Source organism: Odontomachus brunneus, unplaced genomic scaffold (genome assembly GCF_010583005.1).
Source record: "Odontomachus brunneus isolate Ranch 3 - 2012 unplaced genomic scaffold, Obru_v1 Obru_scaffold_017, whole genome shotgun sequence".
Lineage (NCBI taxonomy): Eukaryota > Metazoa > Arthropoda > Insecta > Hymenoptera > Formicidae > Odontomachus > Odontomachus brunneus.
In genome coordinates, this window is record NW_022639467.1 from 2,342,561 (window position 1) to 2,364,597 (window position 22,037).

Sequence of the window (22,037 nt, forward strand, 5' to 3'; positions counted from 1 at the left end):
TCTCTCTCTCTCTCTCTCTCTCTCTCTCTCTCTCTCTCTCACACGACGTGCCGGCGGAAAACGGCCAGCGTCTTTGGCCAGCCGCGTATGAACAGACCACATTCCGGCGGTCAACGAGTAGTGCGGATCGCCGTTTGGCCCGGCTGGTGGATACACTTAAACGACATTGCTCAGCACTCAAGTAATTCTCGTTCTTTTGTACACGCTCGGCGCCGAGCTAATCCCTCTTGTACACGAATCCCAGGCCGACTCTCGCAGCGAACATTTTCCGGCCCGATTGAACCTCTCCCGTTGTGCTCGCTATCGATCTCTCAGGTGATCCGATCGTACCGCGCAAAACTCTAAGATACAAACGGCACAAGCGGGAAAAAAGGAAGAAAAGAATCGCCGTCTTCGCCAGAGATTAACGAGTCTTGTTCGGTCGAGCGATTATTGCCACTTTTATTTCGGGGGCTTTGTTATTCCGATAATAAGCCTCGACGAAGCGAAGGCACGCCGGCCTATTCTCAAACGTGGACGGCTGGGTCTCTTTCACAATCGATTAACGTCCGAAGAAAACCATCAATCATCTTTCCGAAGTGTTGACGTTGTGGTTGTTGTCAATGGCGGTTCAGAGAGTTTCCCTCCCTTGATGAGCAACTTTGTAAACGGAATTATGTACCGAGTCGAAAGGACACGGTTCATCTGGCCGGTTCTTTCACGTAATCCCGTATAACGTATGAGAATGCACCCTGCGGATTACACCCGGCAAAGATTAAACCTCGGCCATCGCGCACGATGGTTCTCTTGCCGGTATTTGCAAGCGGGCTCGCGAAGAGAGGGTGGGAAAGAGCCGCGAAAAGTGAACAGCGAGAGCTTTGATACGTTGCTCGAGAAATAATTCACTGTTTCGTTCTTTGAATTGCAAATCTCGGCGACAGGCAAACATCCGACGGCATCGTGAGCGCGCCGTCGCTCGGATGAGCGGGACTTAATAATTTATAATCCCTGCCGGGGCGCAGCGTCTCTCTCTCTCTCTTTCTCTTTCTCGAAAATATCCACCATTTGTTTCCGGGGTCTTCGGTTTCAAGCCGGCGGTGCGGCCGTGACAAAAGACGAATCTTCCGCGTCTTCCTCGTCGCCGTTCTTGTCGCATCCCCCCTCGCTTCCTTTTCACTCTCTGCCCTCATTACGCTAAATAATCCCGCGGGAATAACGCGTCGCACCCTCGAGTACTGCGCTAAATGCATACGTCCGAAAAAAAAAAAAAAAAAAGTATCGCGGACGTACTTTATTATCTCGCTCTTGGCCGTCATTCGAGTCATTCGTTTTTCCCCGCTAGGCAATTCACTCGACAAATTGCCGAGCAAAAGCCTCTTTGACGTGGGATCTCTGATAACAGAGCTAGCTTTACACGGTAGATATCCCGGGACTCGAGCGAAAACTCATTTTCACACGACGCCCGAAGCATTTGCCGTGCAATATTTCAGAAAATATTGAAAAATATCCAGCATCTGCTTCTTGTTGCCTCACAAATAAGGCAGTCCTCTTTATCGTGGATAATCAACGCACTGTATTGCCGCAGTTGTCGGCGAGCGTGCAATTGTATATCCGACTAATTGCGCCCCCCTTCCACAATCCCGACTCTCAGAGTATTCTGTGCGTACTACACTTTGCTCATTAAGGAGGAAGCCGCCTTTCGCATCCAGCGGCAAATCTTTATCCGCAAGGGAGCTGTAATAACAGCTTATACTGTTATATATAAAATACACAGAGTGTTTAAAAAAAAAAATTTACCGGGTAGGTAGAATTCATTATTATTCATCACTACTACATTAGCAGTCATACCGAGTAAAAAAGTTTACGCTGAGAAAAAATGTTTGATACTTGTAATAACATAGAGAAATAATTACTATAAATTACGGTCAAGAAAATCATGTTTTATTCAACTCTACTATAATGTTAATAACTTTACACACATGTTACTACTACCATTGTTGTGTCAGAACAACTAAACAATATGTGAGATCAAAAGTGACTATAGTTTCAGCTAGATCAACCACTTTTTTCTCCTAGTGTAGTAAGCATAAATTGAAAAATGAATCCTCTCAGAATCTCAAATGATTTTCGGTTTTAGTAACGCGAATTCTTTATATATTTTGATCATGTGTGGTGAATTTGAACGAAGGACGGGTATCTTACCATATTATTACCTTATTATTATTTTAATGTTTATAAAAGATATTTCACATATCCTTCATCCATTTCTACACACGTTTGACATCTCTATATTACAAAATTTTTCGATTTGTATGCTTTTCCGCACAGAGAGATATCATGCAGCTGGAGTATTCCTATTGGCAAGATACATACATGAAATGCATGTCTGCCATTTCCCGATTAGAATTTTTTTTAATAAGCCAATAGAGAGGATTCTTGTTACTCTCTCAAACACTGATAACAAGGACAAATAACTGTATTGAAGCAAGATGATAACATAAATATTATTACGTAGAAATAGAATAGAAATGTAAACAGCTCTCGTCAAAGTAATAATACAATAAGATACTCGTTCATTCATTCACCGCGCGTAATCAATGGAAGTATACAAATAACTTGTCACCAATAAACCACGAAACATTTGTCACTCTGAAAGGGTTGATTTTTTTCGACCTGTGTTTACTTAACATTTTCCAATGATTAATTTTCTACTATAATGATAGTACTATCTATCCTGTCGAACCTTTTATTTTGAACACCCTGTGTACATGTAATAAAATTATACGAGAGTAAAACAATTTCTCGTGCACGTCGATATATATTTCCGCATATGATGCATGATGCACGATATATGATACGTATGACATACGATACATTAATGCTGATGCATTATAGTTGCATACTTGTGCGCGACATTGACATATTCTGTTTGCATATTTCGACTTGTTTCACTGGCATGTCCGATTGTAACTCATACTTAAATAATAGTAGCCTCCGCATAACAACGTCGCGAAGATTAATCGAGCACCATTACCTTATCTTGTGTGGCAGAGTGGCGGCCAGAGCGGTGTGTGGACAGCAAGCGTGATCATACTCTCGATCGGCACCTGGGTGGGCAAAGTCGGGCCACGTCCAGCGGATGGGGAGCTCGCGCTCCTAACGTCGCCGCGTGAGCGATTGGAAACCGTTCGACAGGTTCTTTCCGAGGTGCCTTTGATCGACGGCCACAATGATCTACCGTGGAACATCAGGAACTTCGTCCACAATCAGCTGGCGGACTTCGACTTCGACAAGGATCTGCGCCAAGTCGCGCCCTGGAGCAAGAGCGCCTGGAGTCAGACCGACCTGGTCAGGCTGCGGCAGGGCATGGTCGGCGGTCAGGTAATCATGAGGCCTGTGGATTTTTACGGCGAGTTTAAAACATTTATTGGGTAGCTTTTGATGAGTATGTATCGAATATCGACTTTCTTCAGCGAACGTTCGCGAAACGTCTCTTAGTTAGGAAACACGAGTTGTTATCACTCGCGCAGCGAATACATACGTCAGATTAGTGAAATATTTTATGTACGGAAATAAGTTTGGGAAAAGGAAAAAGGGGAAGTGATTTACGATTCAAGCCAGTAAAATAGCACAATATGGGGCTCTTCCGATCCTCCTATCTTAATAATGAGTCCCTTGACAGCCTGATTTTGCCTTCGGGAAATTCCCCGAAGATCATTGGTTGCGTTCAGAAAACATAGCTGATCAGTGAGCGGTCAGTGATTATTGGTCCTTACTGTTAGATCCCTAACTTTAGACCAATTACGTTGACTAATTACTCAACCGTTGTGTAACCGTTGTGTCTTCTGAACGCACCCATTGTTACCCAAGCGATACAAACTTCTAAAAGATGCCTCGTGTAAACAATCGTTACGTTGAGCAATGCTCCAATTTATTTCTGCATGTACTTTTATTGTGTAAAAACATTTGTAATTTTGTACAAGCAATACGACGAAAACTTTGTAGAAAAGAGTCAGTATTTTCAGTAGTATTTTGTGAAGTTTGCAATGAACCACATTCGATACTTGAGTGACGAGAACATGAAACCAAAGTCTGAGAAAAATTCGGTCACTCTAACGAAAAAAGGGAATTTTTCGATGCCCAACACAAAGGAACTTAATCCGCACGATTCAGAGAGCGAGTTACGCTACTACGTCATAGCAATTTATGCTGGAACATATCCCGGCAACCATACTAGACGACGAAGCGGGTTTCGGGTGTTGGCGATATTATGAGCGTGACGGATTGAATGCATCGATTATCGTCGCATGCGAGCACTCAAGAGCTCGTTAGGTTTGAATGATGCGAGCATTAAGCGCGTGTCACGCTTGCACGCACAAATTATGGCGATCTCGGAGGAAATATTTCTTGCACGTTCACTTCGAGAACTGAAAAAGAAAATAAAAAACTACGTTGCATTTCTTAAGTACCACGCTAATGGGCTTTCAAGATAATATTGCATAAGAGAGCGCACGGGACATCTCTCTTCTTCCTTCCTTCCTTCCGCCAGCATACCGGGAATAATGAAGAAAAAACTGACGTTCTACTACAAAATGAAAAAATTAAACTGCGCACGGAGAGTGGAAATTTCAAAGATAAAACAATTTTTTTCACATGCACGCACTCACACATTCACAAATCAAATTGCGGGTTCCAGCGATGTCCCTTTACCACGAGGTCAAGATTCCACGCTGTTACAGTCTCGAATTAGATTCCTTTCACACCTATTCGCTGTAATATAATGAAAGCAATTTCTCATACATGAGTATACGGAGAGAATTTTATAAGAAGTATTACTATAGAATTTTGTAACCGAGGAGTATAGATTAACATTCTGTCGTGATTGATTATCTTTTCATCTCATATATGCTATTTCCACTTTAAAAACTAAAATATATTATTAATAAAGTGACCAGATTTTCCAGTCCCAAATCATTCATAAATGTGTGGAGCCAGGGAAGGAGAATAATTGAAAATTATATATATATATATATAAAACAATATTTTATTTATAGATACATGAAGAATAATTCAACAACAATAAAGACCTGTTGCATATAGTAAAAATAAAAACTGTTACTAAAATAAAACTGTTGCTATCGTTGCTCAGAATTAAGAAGAAAAAGCAAAGCTGCTATATTTACCAGAACTGTAAATTCTCTCGAGGTCTTTTTTGTCAGAAGGATTTTGAAAATTCTCTAAACCAGAATAATTTAGCCAAATCCGGGATAAATTGGCGTCCTGAATAACATTTAAAAAAGAGACTGTTTCGGGAAAAGCGAGACGTTTGGTCACCTTAGCTATTAAAAAATTAACTATTTGTAATGAAATTTGTTATATATCTCTAGCAAGATTTACTATGTTCTTTGACTATTGGAAACATAGTAAAACTGAAAAAAATGTATATAAAAAGAAATTATAATGTTCTCTCCGCATGTAATTTTTTCGAGAAATCTCATCACCTTTTACCACCCCCAAGCGTTATCGAAGCGTCGTTTGAAAAATGCCGCATAAACGACTAAATCTCTCTCCTCGCAGTTTTGGGCCGCTTACGTGCCCTGCGAGTCTCAGCATCTCAACGCGGTCCAGCTGACTTTGGAGCAGGTGGACCTCATTAAGAGGCTCATAGAAAAATACTCTCAGCACATGCAGTTCGCTGCGTCGGCGAGGGGTGAGTGAGACTTTCGACCACTTCGTAATGCAAGACGTATGCTCCGTATTGCAACCGTACACTTAACGTTAAACGCGCTCTTCTAACTTCAAGCGGAAAATTGAAGTTACACATGAGCTTAAAATCGAATAGTCACATTTGACGCTCAGAATGGGTGATTGGAATACGGAGGATGAGCAACGACGTCCAATGAGAACTCTCGAAGACAATTCGGCGCAATCGAAACGATTTCGTTCATTTCTGAATTCCAGAGATCCTGGAGGCCCACGGCAGGGGCAGAATAGCATCCCTGATTGGAGTGGAGGGTGGACATAGTCTAGGAAGTAGTTTAGCCGTTTTAAGAACGCTCTATCAACTGGGTGTGCGATACCTCACGCTGACACACACCTGCAACACACCATGGGCGAAGAGTTCGTCGGTGGAAGACGACGACGAAGAAGGTAAATTCGACGCAAATTACGATGGACATCTTCCAAAAAGTTTTCGTGGGAGCTAAAACCCACTAATTTAGTACCATAAATATCCATGACTTTAAAGACTAAGCGAGTTCAAGATGTATCTCACACAGTACGAAACTTCAAGATGTATCTCACACAGTACCAAAGTTTATGTTATAATTACTGAAATGTTTTGGTATAATACCTTAGCAAATTAAATTATTGGCATGAAATTACAGTGTAGTAATTTCCTCTATCAAAGAGCAGTATGTTTATACTACTAAAACGTTAACTTAAACTGATAAAATAATTAAATTTTGATGAATATTGAAATAATATTAATTTAACCATAAAGCTATCTTGAATTAACCAAAAAAAATCTACTATTAATGTTTAGATTTAAGGTTTACTAAAAGTCCCGAAAAATAACATTTTCATATTATGAAAACATTGTATTCAACATTGTTACTATCTTCAACAATAATGAAAACCTTCTTGAGTTTAATGTTGATGTAATATTTTTGTGCTATGGAGATATATAATTACACAATATTTATATGATCCATTTGCAATATTTTTCTTAATTGCAAAGTATTGGTCAAATTTTGATCGACGTATTCGCGTAGAATTTATCTGTTTGCATCCTAAAATAATGACTTTAGTAAACTAATAATAGATGATAGCACCGTCGTCTTCTTTATTAATATAATACATATTAATTGTAATTCAACTGATTTATGAGACTTACGTGTCGCGAGTCTTTTAACGTAAGAGTCCATTAAAAGAAGAAAGGCTGAAATAAGTCGATATATTTTCCAGGCGGGGGCCTGACGGCATTCGGTAAGGCGGTAGTCCAAGAAATGAATAGGCTCGGGATGCTGATAGACCTCAGCCACACCGCGAGGGCGACCATGAGGGATGCTTTAAGGGTCAGTAGAGCGCCGCTCATTTTTTCACACTCCTCGGCATTCGCCATTTGTAATTCCTCCAGAAATGTACCCGACGACATTCTCAAACAACTGGTGAGTACATAAAAATTTCCATATTATCTGTTAACTTAGTTCCGCGCCCTCGACATAAGTCTCGTGCAAATATTAGAATATAGTCCAAGATAAACGTTGCGACGGCAAGATGCAAGAGAGAAGGATAAATATATAACAAGTTAAAGCTTCATGGAAATCCTTTTATGTATATGTATACATATGTTTATTTAATTATATTTTCCTCGATCTCGCATTCGCTTAAAAATTAAGAAAGACAGTACGGTACAAATATTTTTTTATTTTTATACGATTTTCAAGAAACCCACACAAATAAAAATATATATAAAAAGATTTATATATATTTCAAGATTACATACGCACGAATTGTTTACATATTGTCTACGTTATGTATACACGGTCCTTTTTCGTATAAACAACGCAAACTCTATAGAATATGAATTATACTAAAAACCTACAAAAAAGTGTAATACGATTACCGTAACTACTTTGGATATTAATTAGAAATGTTTGGAGAAGATAAATTGCATGAGATTTCATTATATGAAAGATTAGTAGATTCAACTCTGAGAGAGAAAGAAGGTAAGAACACGCAACCAGAAAGTTCTGTGGGCTGCAACTTGTTTAGGAAACAACGTTCGTAAGTTTTCTTACCAGGATTCTGAAGAGGTTAAATGAAATTATAAACTTTTCTTAATTAAATTTCGAGCAAGCCATACGTTCTTTAGATTACATCCATAGATTACTCATTGTCTACACAAATGACATCTCAAACGTAGTTTACATTGTTTCTATACGTAGATGTAGGATATTGTCTTAATTTATGCGTAAACGCCCAACTCTATAAAAGTGCTCCTCTTTGTACATGCCAACAATATGCTCCTCCAGCGTCGGTAATTGTGTCAAAATCGCTCTTAACTGGAATCGAAATTCACGCTTGTAAAACCCGCGCGAATAGACGATCGGCGATACAAGAAACAACATGAAGTGACGAAGATAAAAACCCAATCCGTTTCCACCATCTGCTTATTCTCCCTGTGTGTGTCTCTCTCTCTCTCTCTCTCTCCTTCCTCTCTTTCTGTCACCGTCTCTCTTCCTCGCGACCGGATCTTCCCTTTCTGCGGGTAGATAATTATCCCGGTGCGGCAGCTGGAGTTCCGATAGCTCGAAACATTTACCGGCGGCGATTCCTTTCCATTGTCGAGTTTTGTGCTCCATTAAGGTACGCCCCGGCTCGCTGCAGCTCGTTAAGAGGCGAATTATCAAGGTCGAAAATTAACGGCACCGAGTCGGCAGTGAATGCGGTGCCGCGATAACGAGGTCTCCCTTCTGACGCTCGTCGTCGATTCTATCGATCCCTCTGTCGCGCCCCTGCCTCCTCCCCCACCCAGGAGGGGGAGGGAGGAAGAGGAGTACGAACGTTTCGTTTTCGAAGCAAAGGTGCGGTCAGGACACAGTTTTCCGACTGGTGCACCGACGGAAAATTACGTGTTACACCTTTCATCGAGCCGGCTCGAAATTTCCGGCTGTGAAAAGCGTTCGAGCTCGTAGATCGCGCGTGAAACGCAGAATTACTAATATATTTTTTTTCTTTTTTTTTAACATATTCGTGCTTTCTCCTTTTCCCAGGCTGATAACGGCGGACTGGTGATGGTCACGTTTTACAATTACTTCGTGAAATGCGGGCCCCAAGCCACCGTTTCGGACGTGGCCGAGCACATATACTACATTAGGAACCTAATTGGCGTGGACCATATCGGAGTCGGCGGGGACTTCGACGGCATTAATAAGTACGTCGAAAATAAAACAAATTAAAGTGGAATTAATTAACAATTAATATATATTAATACTCAGCTATCATCGCAAAACGTACGGCAGGGTATCTGTTGAACCAGTCATGTACATATAGAACTCGTCAAACTAGATAAAAAAATCATTATACCATTTTTTGTACATTACCACGTAAATTTTCGAAATATTGACGAGAGAAAATTGGTCAATCGGCGTACGTGATGCGATGGGACGAGTTTTGTGGATGGTCCAAGTAGACATGTCTCGAAAGATGATTGACTGTTTTCTAACGACGCGCAGTGCAGGAATCTAAGCAAAATCTGGCCAAAAATCAATTTTTGTATGTGAATGCTGCATAATTTTTATATAATATATTGATATACTTTTATTTTAAGATACGAATTTACACCATGACAAAAAAGCAGAAAACAAAAAACAGTTGACTGTTTTTCTATCAGTGTGAATTCTGATTGGCTTCTGCCTTTCTCCCTAATATATTGATTCAGGCATTATTAAGTCCAGATACCCCGTATACTTCAATTATACTTCAACTTCCAAGCAATTTACGCGCGACAGCGCTTCATCATCTAGGTTTACCAAGAAGAACTCAAAGGTTTCTCTACGCTGAATCGGTCGCCTGGAAATGAATTCTCGGCATTCGCGTTATTTCCCTCCCCCGTTGGAAAAACCGCCAAACGAAACGTCTAATATCAGTTATTCGCAAAACGTCGTCTTTCTCGTTCACAGAACTCCCCGCGGTCTCGAGGACGTCTCCAAGTATCCCGAACTATTCGCCGAACTTCTCCGCAGTGGCAAGTGGAACGTGCTCGACCTGAAGAAAGTCGCCGGCTTGAATTTACTGCGGGTCCTCACACAGGTTAGGGTCCATTAAGGTCTCGGGGCGCAGTTGTACATACACGCCGCCGTGCCGCGCTCCGACGTGCCTTAATACTGTCATAACTCCGCCATGGCGATGCATGCTACTTCGCGCCGCTGCACACCCGGCTGCACACACTGCCGTATAACGTTCCTCACTCGTAAATAGCGTCCCTTAAATACTTGACGAGCGTGAAAGGCGAAACTGACGATAACAAATTTCCGCGCGCGCGACTACGACGATCGTCGTGGCTGTTGTTTCCCCTCGAGCGCCACACGGCGAGCTTGTAACTCGCGAATAAAAGTGAAACAACAAACCGAGAAGTTGCGGAAAATGAATAAAGCTTTCGGTGTTGACATTTGCTCGGCGGGTGGCGCGATATATCGCGCCGGGATAAATATTGTCTTCATTTACGTTGCGGCTCTCCGCGCGCGATGCGCGCGAATGTACGCCAATGTCGGCCGGTGTGGTATTGGCCGTATCGCGAATTTTGTTAATCCTTTTTATATGCGAATTTTTATATTGATCCGATATCGACTCTGCATTCCTGACCCTCCCTAATGTTGGGTTGTCTATCGCGGAAATTTTTTCGGCTTTACACCGGAATGACCCATCAGACTGCACCATCTACTAAAAGATGTTTCAGAGACGCTCAAAAAACGCCCTGTTTCTTTGAGACGGCATTTGGACGTCTTTAAGACATCTTTTAGTCATTCGCGCTGTCTGGAAATCAATCCTGACAGTCACGCTCTCATTTCATATGCTTGAATAACACCGTACGTTTGTTGGATATATATCAAAAAGTTAACTTAAAATTTATCAATCATGTTACAATCATTGTCTTTTTTCTCACTTGTGACATGATTTTCGTATATAATTTTCATGTTCTTTTAATTTTTATTTACTCATTATAATTTGTAGAATGACTTAAAAACTTGACATCGATTCTATCTCTAAAATTAATTTACTATTATATATTACTATAATTACTATTATATATTATATATTTCTATCTCTAAAATTAATTTACTATTATATATTACTATAATTACTATTATATATTATATATTTCTATCTCTAAAATTAATTTACTATTATATATTACTATAATTACTATTATATATTATATATTTCTATCTCTAAAATTAATTTACTATTATATATTACTATAATTACTATTATATATTATATATTTCTATCTCTAAAATTAATTTACTATTATATATTACTATAATTACTATTATATATTATATATTTCTATCTCTAAAATTAATTTACTATTATATATTACTATAATTACTATTATATATTATATATTTCTATCTCTAAAATTAATTTACTATTATATATTACTATAATTACTATTATATATTATATATTTCTAATTCTAAAAATAATTTATTTTATTATATATTTATTATTATATATTATACTATTATTTATTAATAAATTAATTTACTACATATATGTGTCAATCCAATGGTCAAAATCAGTTTTAAAATTTACTGAAAAAATTAATTTACTAGAAGGAAAAACTGATCAGAATACAGATGAGTCGATGATAGTAATTGTTAGACTATGCCGTGACTGTCAGGGTTAAACAAATACGCAGCTTAGGGACGCAACACGTGCATGTACAAATATAGATTTATAAACATGTATAAATGTGTAAAGAAATAATAGGCACGCCAGAGACTGCGAGATCGATGTGATAATGAACGTTAATGCTGTTGCACCAGGTAGAGCGTGTGCGGGACGACATGAGGACAGCGGGAATTACGCCGTCCGAGGAGTACCTTCCAGATTCGCCGGATGCGATCGGCAACTGCGCCCTGGATATTAATTCTGTTCAAAGGGTCACGGAAGTCTGATCGATCGGACTGTACGCACTGCGGCCGGCGACATGCAAATTAATCTTACACCCGCACAGCATTACGTTCCGCGGGCGCATCGGGCACGGCTGGGAGACAAACCGGATACGCCGAGCACCGCCGCCGCCACCGTCGTCGTCGGCGCCGACTGGAGGCGAAAATTCAATTATCTCAATTACCGCGGCCTGTACGCTCGCGAAAGTTCTCTGGACCTCGTGCGAAAGCTCAATTAAACGTCGACGTTTGCGAAGGCTCAAAATAAACCTACCTCGATAGCCCGTTTCACGAAGGCGACGAGCGAAATCGTATCGATTTGCGTTTCACCTCTCTCTCTTTCTCTCCCACGAGAGCGTTTGCATTCGATGTTATATTGAGGAGCAGCCGCGGGATTGTGTCGCCGATGGAACAATTAGAAGCTCATCAACTGAAATTCAAATGCGAATATTTCTGTGCCGCGTATCCGCTGATAGTCGTGCGTAACTAAAATAGTCGAACAATAGAGGATCTCGTCCGGAAGTTGTCCAGAGATCATTTCCTCTCAGCGCGACATACCGAGCTTATTACAAAGCAGCCACTTGTTTGGAGTCACGTGGCGTGGTTCCGTCAGATAGAAATATGATCAGTTCAGTAGCAGTTTACGTTCACAAGTCGCGGAATAGTCCGCTCGTCGCCGCAAATTATCCGTATAAATATGCAGACAGACTTTTTCTACTCGATAAGAGCCCAGCGGATCATCGACAGGAGGCCGGTCGTCCGCCTCTCGAGGACCGCCGTCTTCGTTACCTCGCTGTGTAATCCTTCACGGTCATGTAAATATCTAAAAATGATATAACAGCGAAACGCCATCCAATATCCGCGCGCGAAGGAAGAAAGAGTGTCATTGCGCCGATGCACGAGACTGTTTCTGAACTTCGATGTCTTCCTCTCTTGGAAACGATCGTAATATGTGTGTGAAACTGTGAAACCCGGCTCTGTACCTTACCTTTGAACGTCTTCCTTCCCTTCATTGCACCAACGAAAACACGTTCTCTATAAGAATGAGTGTCTCAAAGTGGATGTAAAAACGACACGATCGACGCTCGTGTTTCTACGAGCAGCGTGCACGAAAATACTCGCCAAAAGACTTATCACAAATTCTGGAATTCTTTTTTCTCTCATTTTCAGAACGTATACTTTCGCGAATGTGCAATCGATCGTACACATGTACGTTTAAAGCGAGACAAAGCACGTCACACGCATTAATGTTATGATTTCCCCAATAGTTCTCTGAGAAGTATAAAGATGCCAAAAAGAAACCGATAAAAATACAATTATCTCAGACTATCGAGGCCGTCGGTGGACAAACGATCAGTCGGCAGATTTTCTAACGTTAAACCCAAATTTGCACATATCAAAGCCGCGAAGTAACGAAGAACTACACGTATTTTGTACAGCAGAAGCCAGTCTAGTTTTGCACGGATCTCTTTCTCCCTCTTTCTCTCTCTCTCTCTCTCTCCCTCTCTCTCTCTCTCTCTCTCTTTTTCACGAAAAGACGACGCTCGGGGTTCCTCAAACGTTGCTCGCAGTGACACAGGTGTCGACGAGGACTGACACGATCGGTTACGTGTTTTTCGACGCATTATACCGGGTGCGATCTATCGCCCGATATCGTCTCCTTGATCAAAGCATCATCATCTAAAGTCTTCGACGGGACATTTGAGATTGCCTGGAACGACCGAGACGGTGAGCCACGGACATGGTGTTTTCGCGTCGATTTGCTCCTGGTAATTTTCACATATCGCCGTCCACCTATCTGTGTCTCGTGTGCACTTATTACGTAATCCGCGCCGGATGAAAGCCACGATCCGAGCGAGATCCGAGCCGCCTAGGGCACGCTGTGCGAAGCGAGAGAAATCAATCAGTCTGCGCGGATTACGCCTCACTCCGACGAGTCGGGAGTAGGCGGTAAATTATAGGATATCAAAAAGTTCCGTTGTATCTCTCGAACGAATTCTATAAATAAATGTTTCTATTGTAACTCGCCGCCACACTTCTCATTCCCTTCCGATCCAAATTGTTGTAGACGGACGACTGCGACGCCATTGACTTGATTGCTCTGCCGCAACGTCGGCGATGGTCCCTCTACCCCCCCTACGGTACGTATCTATACACTCGTCTCAAGAAAAAACTCTCGGCAATGTGAGTTCAGCCGAGACTCCTGTTTCTGATAATATGGCAATATACAGTCTTGAAGAGGATGCCAGTGCATCGCTAAATACAGGCGTTCTCACGTCGTTTCTATTTAATTATACGTTGGGGAAACGCAACTGACATTTTCACCGAACTAAAACAACCACGCGCACGCGCGCCATTTAGCTGGTAATCGGCTAGTAAAATTATCCCCTTAAGAACGTATCCGATAGAAGAGGCAGAAACTATGCAAAATATACTTAATTTTATTATCCAGTGCGATATGCTTACACAAACAACGTATCATACATAGCTCCTTAGTCGTAATTTTACACAAAGAGAATAATGAGCCGAGCGGAAATGTAAGAAATAATGACATTATTTTACATAGTGCGAGAAAGATGAGCGGGATCGCGCGCTAATATCGTTAATATGGCTAGAGCTTACGCCTAGTGTTGAGATAGAAAAACGAATGTTATTTACAGACGGTTCAAGGTACACGTATGGATTTCGCGTTTGACTCACGCTCCCTCAGCACATCAAGGATGATCTCAGCCACTGCAAAGAGAAACTCTTTTAGCAATCCTTTAGCACACACACTTACCAACTCATAATTGCGAAAGCAAATATCGATATTTTTGGTAAAGATATCAACGCACCTCTGACAGACTCAACTTTATAGTTCCGTTTTGCAAAGGATCTTTGCTCTCGAATATACCTGGATAAATTGAGAATATATATAATTAACATTTGTTTTTCACGTTATTTAACTATAATTATTTGAAGCTTCTGTAACTACTCTCTCTCTCTCTCTCTCTCTCTCTCTCTCTCGCCGCGGCCATTTTTATTTAGAAATGCATGTCCAAAATTCCTACAAGATACATTAAAGTAAAAAGATGTATCTAAAAAATGACACTTGCAATCGATTAAACTAACCGCTGGAATATCTCGAACATTCTTCTTTTGCTCTGACAATCAATAACTGTAAAATAACCGTAAAATTAACGTGACAAAATAATGAGAAAGTATAAATATTAAAAAGACAGGCGTATCACACGTTAGTTTTACAGTTATTTATTGATTGTCAGAGCACAAAAGGGAAATGTTCAGAGTATTTTGGAGGTGTGCTCAATCGATTATGTAAGTGTCACTTTTTAGATATATTTTTTATTACGACGTGTAGGGATTTTTATTTAGAAGGATTTGGCATGTATTTCCTCGCCTCTGATGTCGGGAATTCCGCGGCGAGTATTCAAAAGATTTAAAGACACGAATCATTTCACGCGATAGTCGTACCAAATGCGTCGCTCAAATGTAGTATCGCCGAGACGAAATCGCCGAACCGGAGAGTCCCGTCTTTCCTCATGTATCGTAGAATCAAAATCGACAGTACGTCCGTGTTTAATTGGAAACCTGAGACAGAAGAGCTTCGGTCAGACTACAAAATGGAATGCCCGCTTCGCTCGGTGCCGTGTTACTACGGTTTCCTTTTACATACCAACTTCCAGCAGGGCGTCTCGCAGTCTCTCCGCCTTGAGTATGCCCGTCTTCTCCTTCGTGTGGTTCTTAAATGCGGCTTGCCAGTACTTTAAACTACACATGAGATCCTTGAAGTCGTTGAACTTCAATCGACCGCTCCCGGAGCTCTGTTTATCGACGCAGGAGATGTAAGGAAAATATTCTTCGTCAATGAAGAAATCAAAAACACTCTAAAAGGTCTTTAAATAAACACTCAGTAGATGAGGATGGACGAAGCTAAGTAGGAATGGTTGAGCTAAATCTAGATGTACATACATTGCGAAGGAAACTTAAATAGGAATAGTGAAGTAAAATTGATGTAGGGACGGAGAAATGAAATTTTTATTCGAAGGATACGTCCATAGTGAGCACTACTTGTCGGCAGACTTCCATACAAGCGCAGCTTTTGATGTAATCTGCAAATTAAAGAGAAAAACAGAACGCTTAGATTGACACTGTGGACCATTTGGCAGAAGGGGGGTCTTGCACTCGATTCGAGATCTACTGCGTATTTTATGTCGGAGAAACGCGTCTCACCATTCGGTAAACAGGCTTCTAAGAGCTCCTGTAACTCGAAAGCGTTTACGGTTCTGTGCTCGTCGGCGAGCTGTAGAAACACCGCTTCATATTGAGAGAAACCTTTTCCTTCGAGAGGAGGCGCCTTCACGATTGCCGATTTCATTAACGACGGCGGAGTGTCCAGCAACCTGAAACATTGATGAGCAAACGTACATTCTCTCGTCATTCCTCGAACGCGAAACTAACTTACTGGGATTGGATAATATGGAATAACATACGAAAACGTGTGGGAATTGGATAACATAAGATAACATAGGATGTGATAACAGGATAATATGAAAATATAGAATCTGATAATATGATTTTATGCATTTTGAATCTCTAAGGAAACGTTTAAACCTGACAGTAATACGCTTATTTTATACGTATATTGGACGCAGATTACGAAGAAAATTAATTTAAAGTTTATCAAATTACTTATCGTAAGTTGTAAACGTTTTTCTCTTTTTTGTTTTACTCTCAACATGGTTCTCATTTTGAGGGAGTGGTTGGAAGTAAAGTAGAATGAAATTTACACTAATACGTTCGGCAAGCGCTACTGTCAGGGTCAATGGAGGAATAAAGCGATACACATCAGTCACGAATTATGTTTGAACAAAAGCAGCAAATCGTGTTGCGATAAAACTTGTGATATATTGTGCTGTGTCGACGACGAAAGGGCGTATGCTTTAGAACACGATTGCTCGTCCTGTGAAATATGGCCAAAAGAAGATGTTAAAAGTGCAGTTGAAGGTGGGCGAGTCGTATATCCTATCCTCGCGTGAGTTAATGTATGCCGCATGCATTAAACGCAGCACCGTGGAGGCGGCCACACGATCCTTTGTGCCGCTCATATATGACATCGGTAAATGCGTACGTATACCTACTTGAGTTTTAGAGGCTTACTGCTGTAGACTCGTAACGTGAAACTCGTTTCTTGAGTCGGCTCGAAGGTCGTAGGTACCAGCAGGTAACCACCCTGCTCGAGCTGACACCTGTGGCTCACCTGCCGACTATTTGTGTATTGCGAATTAACTAGGGACTTGTTCTTCTTGAAGAACTGCTTATTTATCGATTCGGTGCTATTCTTCGGCAATGTATACGCCGTGAAACCTATCACCTGGAAAAAAGAAGGAAAAGGAAAACGACGAAAGTGCGATGAGCCAATTCGATAAGAGACACGTATGCGACTCGAATGAATAAACGATTCTTACTTTCGGCTCCATGATGGAGTGCTGATTCAACGACACGATCACTTCTTCCATCTCGCTGAGAATCAGGTGCAGCTGTGGATTTATGTGGAAAGTTTCTGTGAAGAAAAACACGGTTATTGTATATCGTTTCAGGTAAAGCGATTCAATCGCGTTTAGTTTTGAAATGGTATTGGAATTAACTGAAGATCGAGTGTTTTTGCGATCAATATTTGCAAAGCTGAAATTGTTTCCTCGAATCGTAGATGAAATAATTGGCTATGAAATTAATGATAACAGGAAAATAAACCGTTGCGAACGCAATCGAGAAGTAAAGTTATCGAACCTTGATTATTTCGACATCCTCCCGCGGTAACGCCCCTTCTCCAACTTCCCTGGTACAATTTCATCTGCCAAGTGTGTTTACTGTGCAACGACGGTTCATCTCTCGAAGTTTCGGCATCGAGGTGCACAACTTCCAGATGAGTAAACGTCTTAACGAAATCAGAGTACGATATCCTGTGGAAACCGCAACAACAGTGTGTAATCAAAACGCAATATCGAACTTTCGATGACAGTTCACATGCTCAATGGGAACGATCTGACTCGCTATATTAGTCGTTAAGTCTATTCGACAATATTAAATCCCGAATTTTCACGACTTGTAATTTTTTTTTAAATTAATGCACATCATATATTTCAAAAAAAATTTTAGTTATATATTATCACTTGCCGCAGGCTTACCAAAATTCTCCCTCAGCCATGTTCCTCACAGCTAACCGTTCCCTCTCCATCGCGGGCACTTCGTCCCATTCAAGGCCGCCTCTCGCCCAAGCACCTACGTATTCGCCACCAGGTCCGAGAGGATTCCTCAATTTCACTAATTGCACCGCTTCACCGCCGAAAGTTTCCACCTACGGTGCCAAAATCAATTAAAATATCATCCTTTCGTTGTATTATTCTCATCGTATTTATAATTGATGTCACGTACAGATGAGATCAAGTTGACCCAAGGATCATGTTAGCTATGCGTTTCATTCATGTGAGAACGATAATGGAAAGGGGAATCGCAAAATATTCTTTTTAGAGCTTTGGGAAGTACCTATGTTCTAAAAGAAACATTCTAATTTCTTTTCCTTTATTGCTGTTACAATAAATAGATGAATAAATAGACGTGTGGTCAACATAACCCTTGGGCTGACTTCTCTGGTCTCTTCTATACGTACAAAACGTCATTAGTATATTTCAGCTCGGGTTTAAACCTTTTCAAATCAAACATGTACTTAATTAATTGTACATCATGATGGTCAATTAAGATGCTATGATAATCTATTTATCCATTTATTTTAATTACGATTATCATTATTATTAGCGATGTAAAAATTGCGAATTACAAATATCTAAGCATTCGGCATTGAGAACGCCCGAATCAGAACTGAAAGTGCGAATAACAAGCCGAATGCGACAGTTATTGATATACTGACCCTTTCGATCGCATACAGCCTATAATTGATTCCCATTTGTATGCCATTGGCAAGCTTCTCCGTGCTGGCACGTATCTAGGAGAAAGAAACACGCGCGTGAGCGTAAGATAGCCGAAAGAAACGGTGAAATTCCATATCTGCGAGACCGCCGTCTACCTGTTGCTGCTGATTGTTGTTTACTGTACAAGTGATGAGGGACGTCATGTCCAGGAGTTTCGAAAGCGCGCGTCCGCACGCCGTAGGGTCCTGGCGAATCGCGATACTTTCGGTGATACCACCCGTGAGATCGGACAAACCGTCCAATAATGTTCCATACTTAAGTGCCTCGTAAGAACCATGAAGTCTAAACATAATTAATCGCAACAAGAGTGTTACTTTATCTTCGCACCGTCACAAATAGATAAGCATTAAAACGAGCGCCGAAATGATAATCTGAGAGGCCCCGCATAACCCATTTCGTTCTCTTTAAATATTTTTGTAACATCTTAAGAATTTTTTTTCCGTTGGTTGTTACTAAATCTCAATATTTCACAGAATCAGTAAGAAACTTTTTTCATTTTCGGCAAAATATTTGACACATTATCGGAAACTCCATCAATTATATTTGCCAAAATAATGTAAGGTGAAAATTCGCTAAATAGTTCGACCCGGGTGCTTAGTCTTTCACTTTCGTGAGAAATAGACTACGCAGACCACCTAAGATGTAGTAACAAATGATCGAACGGGCAAATGAATTTCTATACGGGCTAAACGTTCGTCGATCTCACGCAATGAACGACGCGACCTAAGCATAATGAAATTGCCATCGCTCATCAGCCGCGGGCACACCGCGGGGGCAAGATCAATCGATGTTTTCTCATAGTTACCGCATTAGCGCGCGCACGGAGAAAACGCAGCGTGGACTTTCTTAATCGCGCCCATCGCGCTCGGCCGTAGATGAGGGAAAGCGGACGGCTAGGATTCTTTTTCACCTACAACCTCTCGCCGCTGACACCCGATACGCCGAGTAAGCTGCACACGTTATTACGAACTGCGCAGGTCAAATCCGCTTTCATCAAATCAATCTCCGACGAATCGATGTCTAAATATGGTAGCAGCTCGTAATCACCAGTTATTCAGGTGATGTTTATTGTCGACGTTAATTCGACCTTATCCCATGGGAATCCTTCATATATATCAAAACTCGTGGCATAAAGAGTCATCTACAATGGGATTGGTAGCAGACAGTAAAATATAAACAAATTGACCAATCACAGTCGATTATTGTAACAATATCCTTAATGCAACCTACAAATCCATGTCTGCGCGACGATATCACAATTGCTGGTATTCATATCCGAGAAATATAATGACTTCAACGCACTCATTCTAAAATTGTCCAGCTTATTGATTTATTATTTATTGATCAGAGTCAGAGAAAAGAGCGAAAACGATGCGTCAATCAGTAATGTGTCATTGTGAGAGCTTTGCGTTAATAGTCAGAAATAAATGTAGATGGTTGTAAGGTATTAATAATTCAATTGCACCGCGTGTTAAAGAGATTCTAAGGACGTACTCAAAAAATTTCGATAACACAGAGGTAATGATCAAAACATATTAGATGAGCAATGTGTCATAATCGCACTATCTTTTTCATGTTTCTTGTACAGTCGGGGACTAAAAGGTCATCCATAATTTTGAGGGTGAGTTTGTCAACTGCCCATCTTATTTAATAAGAGAATTCGTTTCCCAATGGAAGGATGTTCTCGTTGGACAAGAAGGATGAATTCACAAACTCACTCGAAAAATTACGGACAATCTTTTAATCCCCGACTGTGCAGGGTGTTGCATCAACATACCGGTCGGTATAACGGGTTGCTTACTCGCTTCGCCGACATGTGTGCTCGCCCAGACACAGTTCGGACTTGGCGACATACTCGTTTGCAAAACAGAGAAACTACTCTGACCAGAGGACATTCGACTTGCAGGAGATTCACAAGGTATCTCTCGGCAAATTCTGTTCTCAACGTTTACGACAAACGCACAACCGCAATTTCACTGCCGCGTGCAGTTAGAACCTACCTTTTTCCATCGTACCGGCATAGCCGGTAATAATTGAGGAATCTCGCGGAGATATCCGCAAATGATCACACACGATTACTCCGAAACCAGAGCGTGTGAAAGCACTCAGAGCGATCTCCCTTGCGAGATGCGAGCGGGGAACATGATTTTATCACCTCATGGTATCGCAACGACCTGCTGCTAACGATAACGAAACTCTCCGTGTCGACATCGGATCGGCCCGAGTGGAAAAAGATATCGCGATATTGCGGTTTTACGCGGGACCATTCCTGACCTATGCGACGCGCGGGCAAAGGGGAAGGACGAGAGACGGTAAGAGACGGTAAAGAAGAAGGTCACGAAGTACCGCGGCGGACCTGTCGGAACTCACGGGGAGAATCAAGGGAGTAGAGACTCGATATTATCTCTGCCTTGCATGTGCCGTTCCTGCAGGAATTAGCATTCCGGAGATAACGGGGCCTCGCGCAGCTCGCTCAGTCCCGTCCCGGCGAACTGTCGACGCCTTTTCTTTATTATCGCGCGCGCGCGGCTCGTGTTCGTTCGTGCCAATCTGAAAACCGTAACCATTTTCGCACGCACGGACACGAATGTTGCCTGCATATTTTCTCAAGATAGACGTACATAAGAAACTCGGATAAGAGAAAGAAGTGAAGTGGAAGAAGAAGATGAAGATCCCGGGAGTATAATTGGATCTGTGTCCCCTCGTCGACTCTCGTTTCCCTCCCTCTCTCCTTTCCGTGTTTTCCGGGTTTGTAATATCGGGGTGCGGGCTTTTGCTATCTGCGTGATTAATCGTTCGCTGATAATGACCGAGAGGGACGGCAAAGCGAGCGCTCGTAATCGAAGCTATATAGAGATGAAACCTCGAACGTGTTCGTGAGATTCCATCGACTGAGGATCGTTGATCCCAAATGCAAACGCGGGCGCAGATAATTTCCGAAGCTTCTGGTTGATATAAATCTTAAAGAGAGGTAGATTCTGGTTTAGGTAACCGGAAAATAGGTTTTCACACATTTTTTTCGAACAAGTGAATAAAGATATCAATATAAGCTTTCGACTATACTATTCGTTTTAAGTACGAAAAAATTATTTTTAAAGAATTAAATTCCATCCAGGTACTTCGTGCTAAGCGCGGTGTCGCCAGATGTCTCTAACGACATTACAGTTTGTGAAATTTCCTGAAACAGGTGATACGTGGAAATTTAAAAACTATATTAAATTTGCTTTGTCGCAGGATTTTAGTTCGCGTGATTAATTATTCAATTACGAAAGAATAATAATGCCTTGCAATGCATCGTATGGATTTTCCTTGATCTTACATACGTTAGGTAATTTTAATATCGCTTGACCGACTTTGTATCCCATTTTTCTAAATTTTAATTAATAATTCC

The 22,037-nt window shown here is 41.2% G+C and overlaps 2 protein-coding genes across 5 annotated transcripts in view; one reads left to right on the forward strand and one right to left on the reverse strand.

Annotated features, from left to right (window-relative positions):
- The window catches only part of LOC116841692 (dipeptidase 1-like), a 170,306-nt gene extending 156,433 nt beyond the window's left edge, over window positions 1-13,873 (forward strand). For both annotated transcript variants that reach the window (XM_032809951.1, XM_032809950.1), the window contains exons 2-8: window positions 3,031-3,360; window positions 5,557-5,689; window positions 5,941-6,129; window positions 6,946-7,148; window positions 8,757-8,917; window positions 9,666-9,795; window positions 11,535-13,873. In XM_032809951.1, the coding sequence (XP_032665842.1) occupies window positions 3,031-3,360; window positions 5,557-5,689; window positions 5,941-6,129; window positions 6,946-7,148; window positions 8,757-8,917; window positions 9,666-9,795; window positions 11,535-11,666 (1,278 nt within the window). In that variant the 3' untranslated portion in view covers window positions 11,667-13,873. The remainder of the gene's footprint in view (window positions 1-3,030; window positions 3,361-5,556; window positions 5,690-5,940; window positions 6,130-6,945; window positions 7,149-8,756; window positions 8,918-9,665; window positions 9,796-11,534) is intronic.
- A 208-nt stretch (window positions 13,874-14,081) lies between these two features.
- Window positions 14,082-22,037, reverse strand: part of LOC116841690 (calpain-C) — a 49,699-nt gene continuing 41,743 nt past the window's right edge. For all 3 annotated transcript variants that reach the window (XM_032809946.1, XM_032809943.1, XM_032809945.1), the window contains 12 exons: window positions 18,742-18,928; window positions 18,586-18,660; window positions 17,846-18,015; window positions 17,448-17,620; window positions 17,126-17,220; window positions 16,799-17,031; window positions 15,891-16,060; window positions 15,711-15,769; window positions 15,334-15,481; window positions 15,132-15,248; window positions 14,495-14,553; window positions 14,082-14,393 (listed from right to left, as the gene is read on the reverse strand). In XM_032809946.1, coding sequence (XP_032665837.1) covers window positions 14,367-14,393; window positions 14,495-14,553; window positions 15,132-15,248; window positions 15,334-15,481; window positions 15,711-15,769; window positions 15,891-16,060; window positions 16,799-17,031; window positions 17,126-17,220; window positions 17,448-17,620; window positions 17,846-18,015; window positions 18,586-18,660; window positions 18,742-18,928 — 1,513 coding nt within the window. In that variant the 3' untranslated portion in view covers window positions 14,082-14,366. The remainder of the gene's footprint in view (window positions 14,394-14,494; window positions 14,554-15,131; window positions 15,249-15,333; window positions 15,482-15,710; window positions 15,770-15,890; window positions 16,061-16,798; window positions 17,032-17,125; window positions 17,221-17,447; window positions 17,621-17,845; window positions 18,016-18,585; window positions 18,661-18,741; window positions 18,929-22,037) is intronic.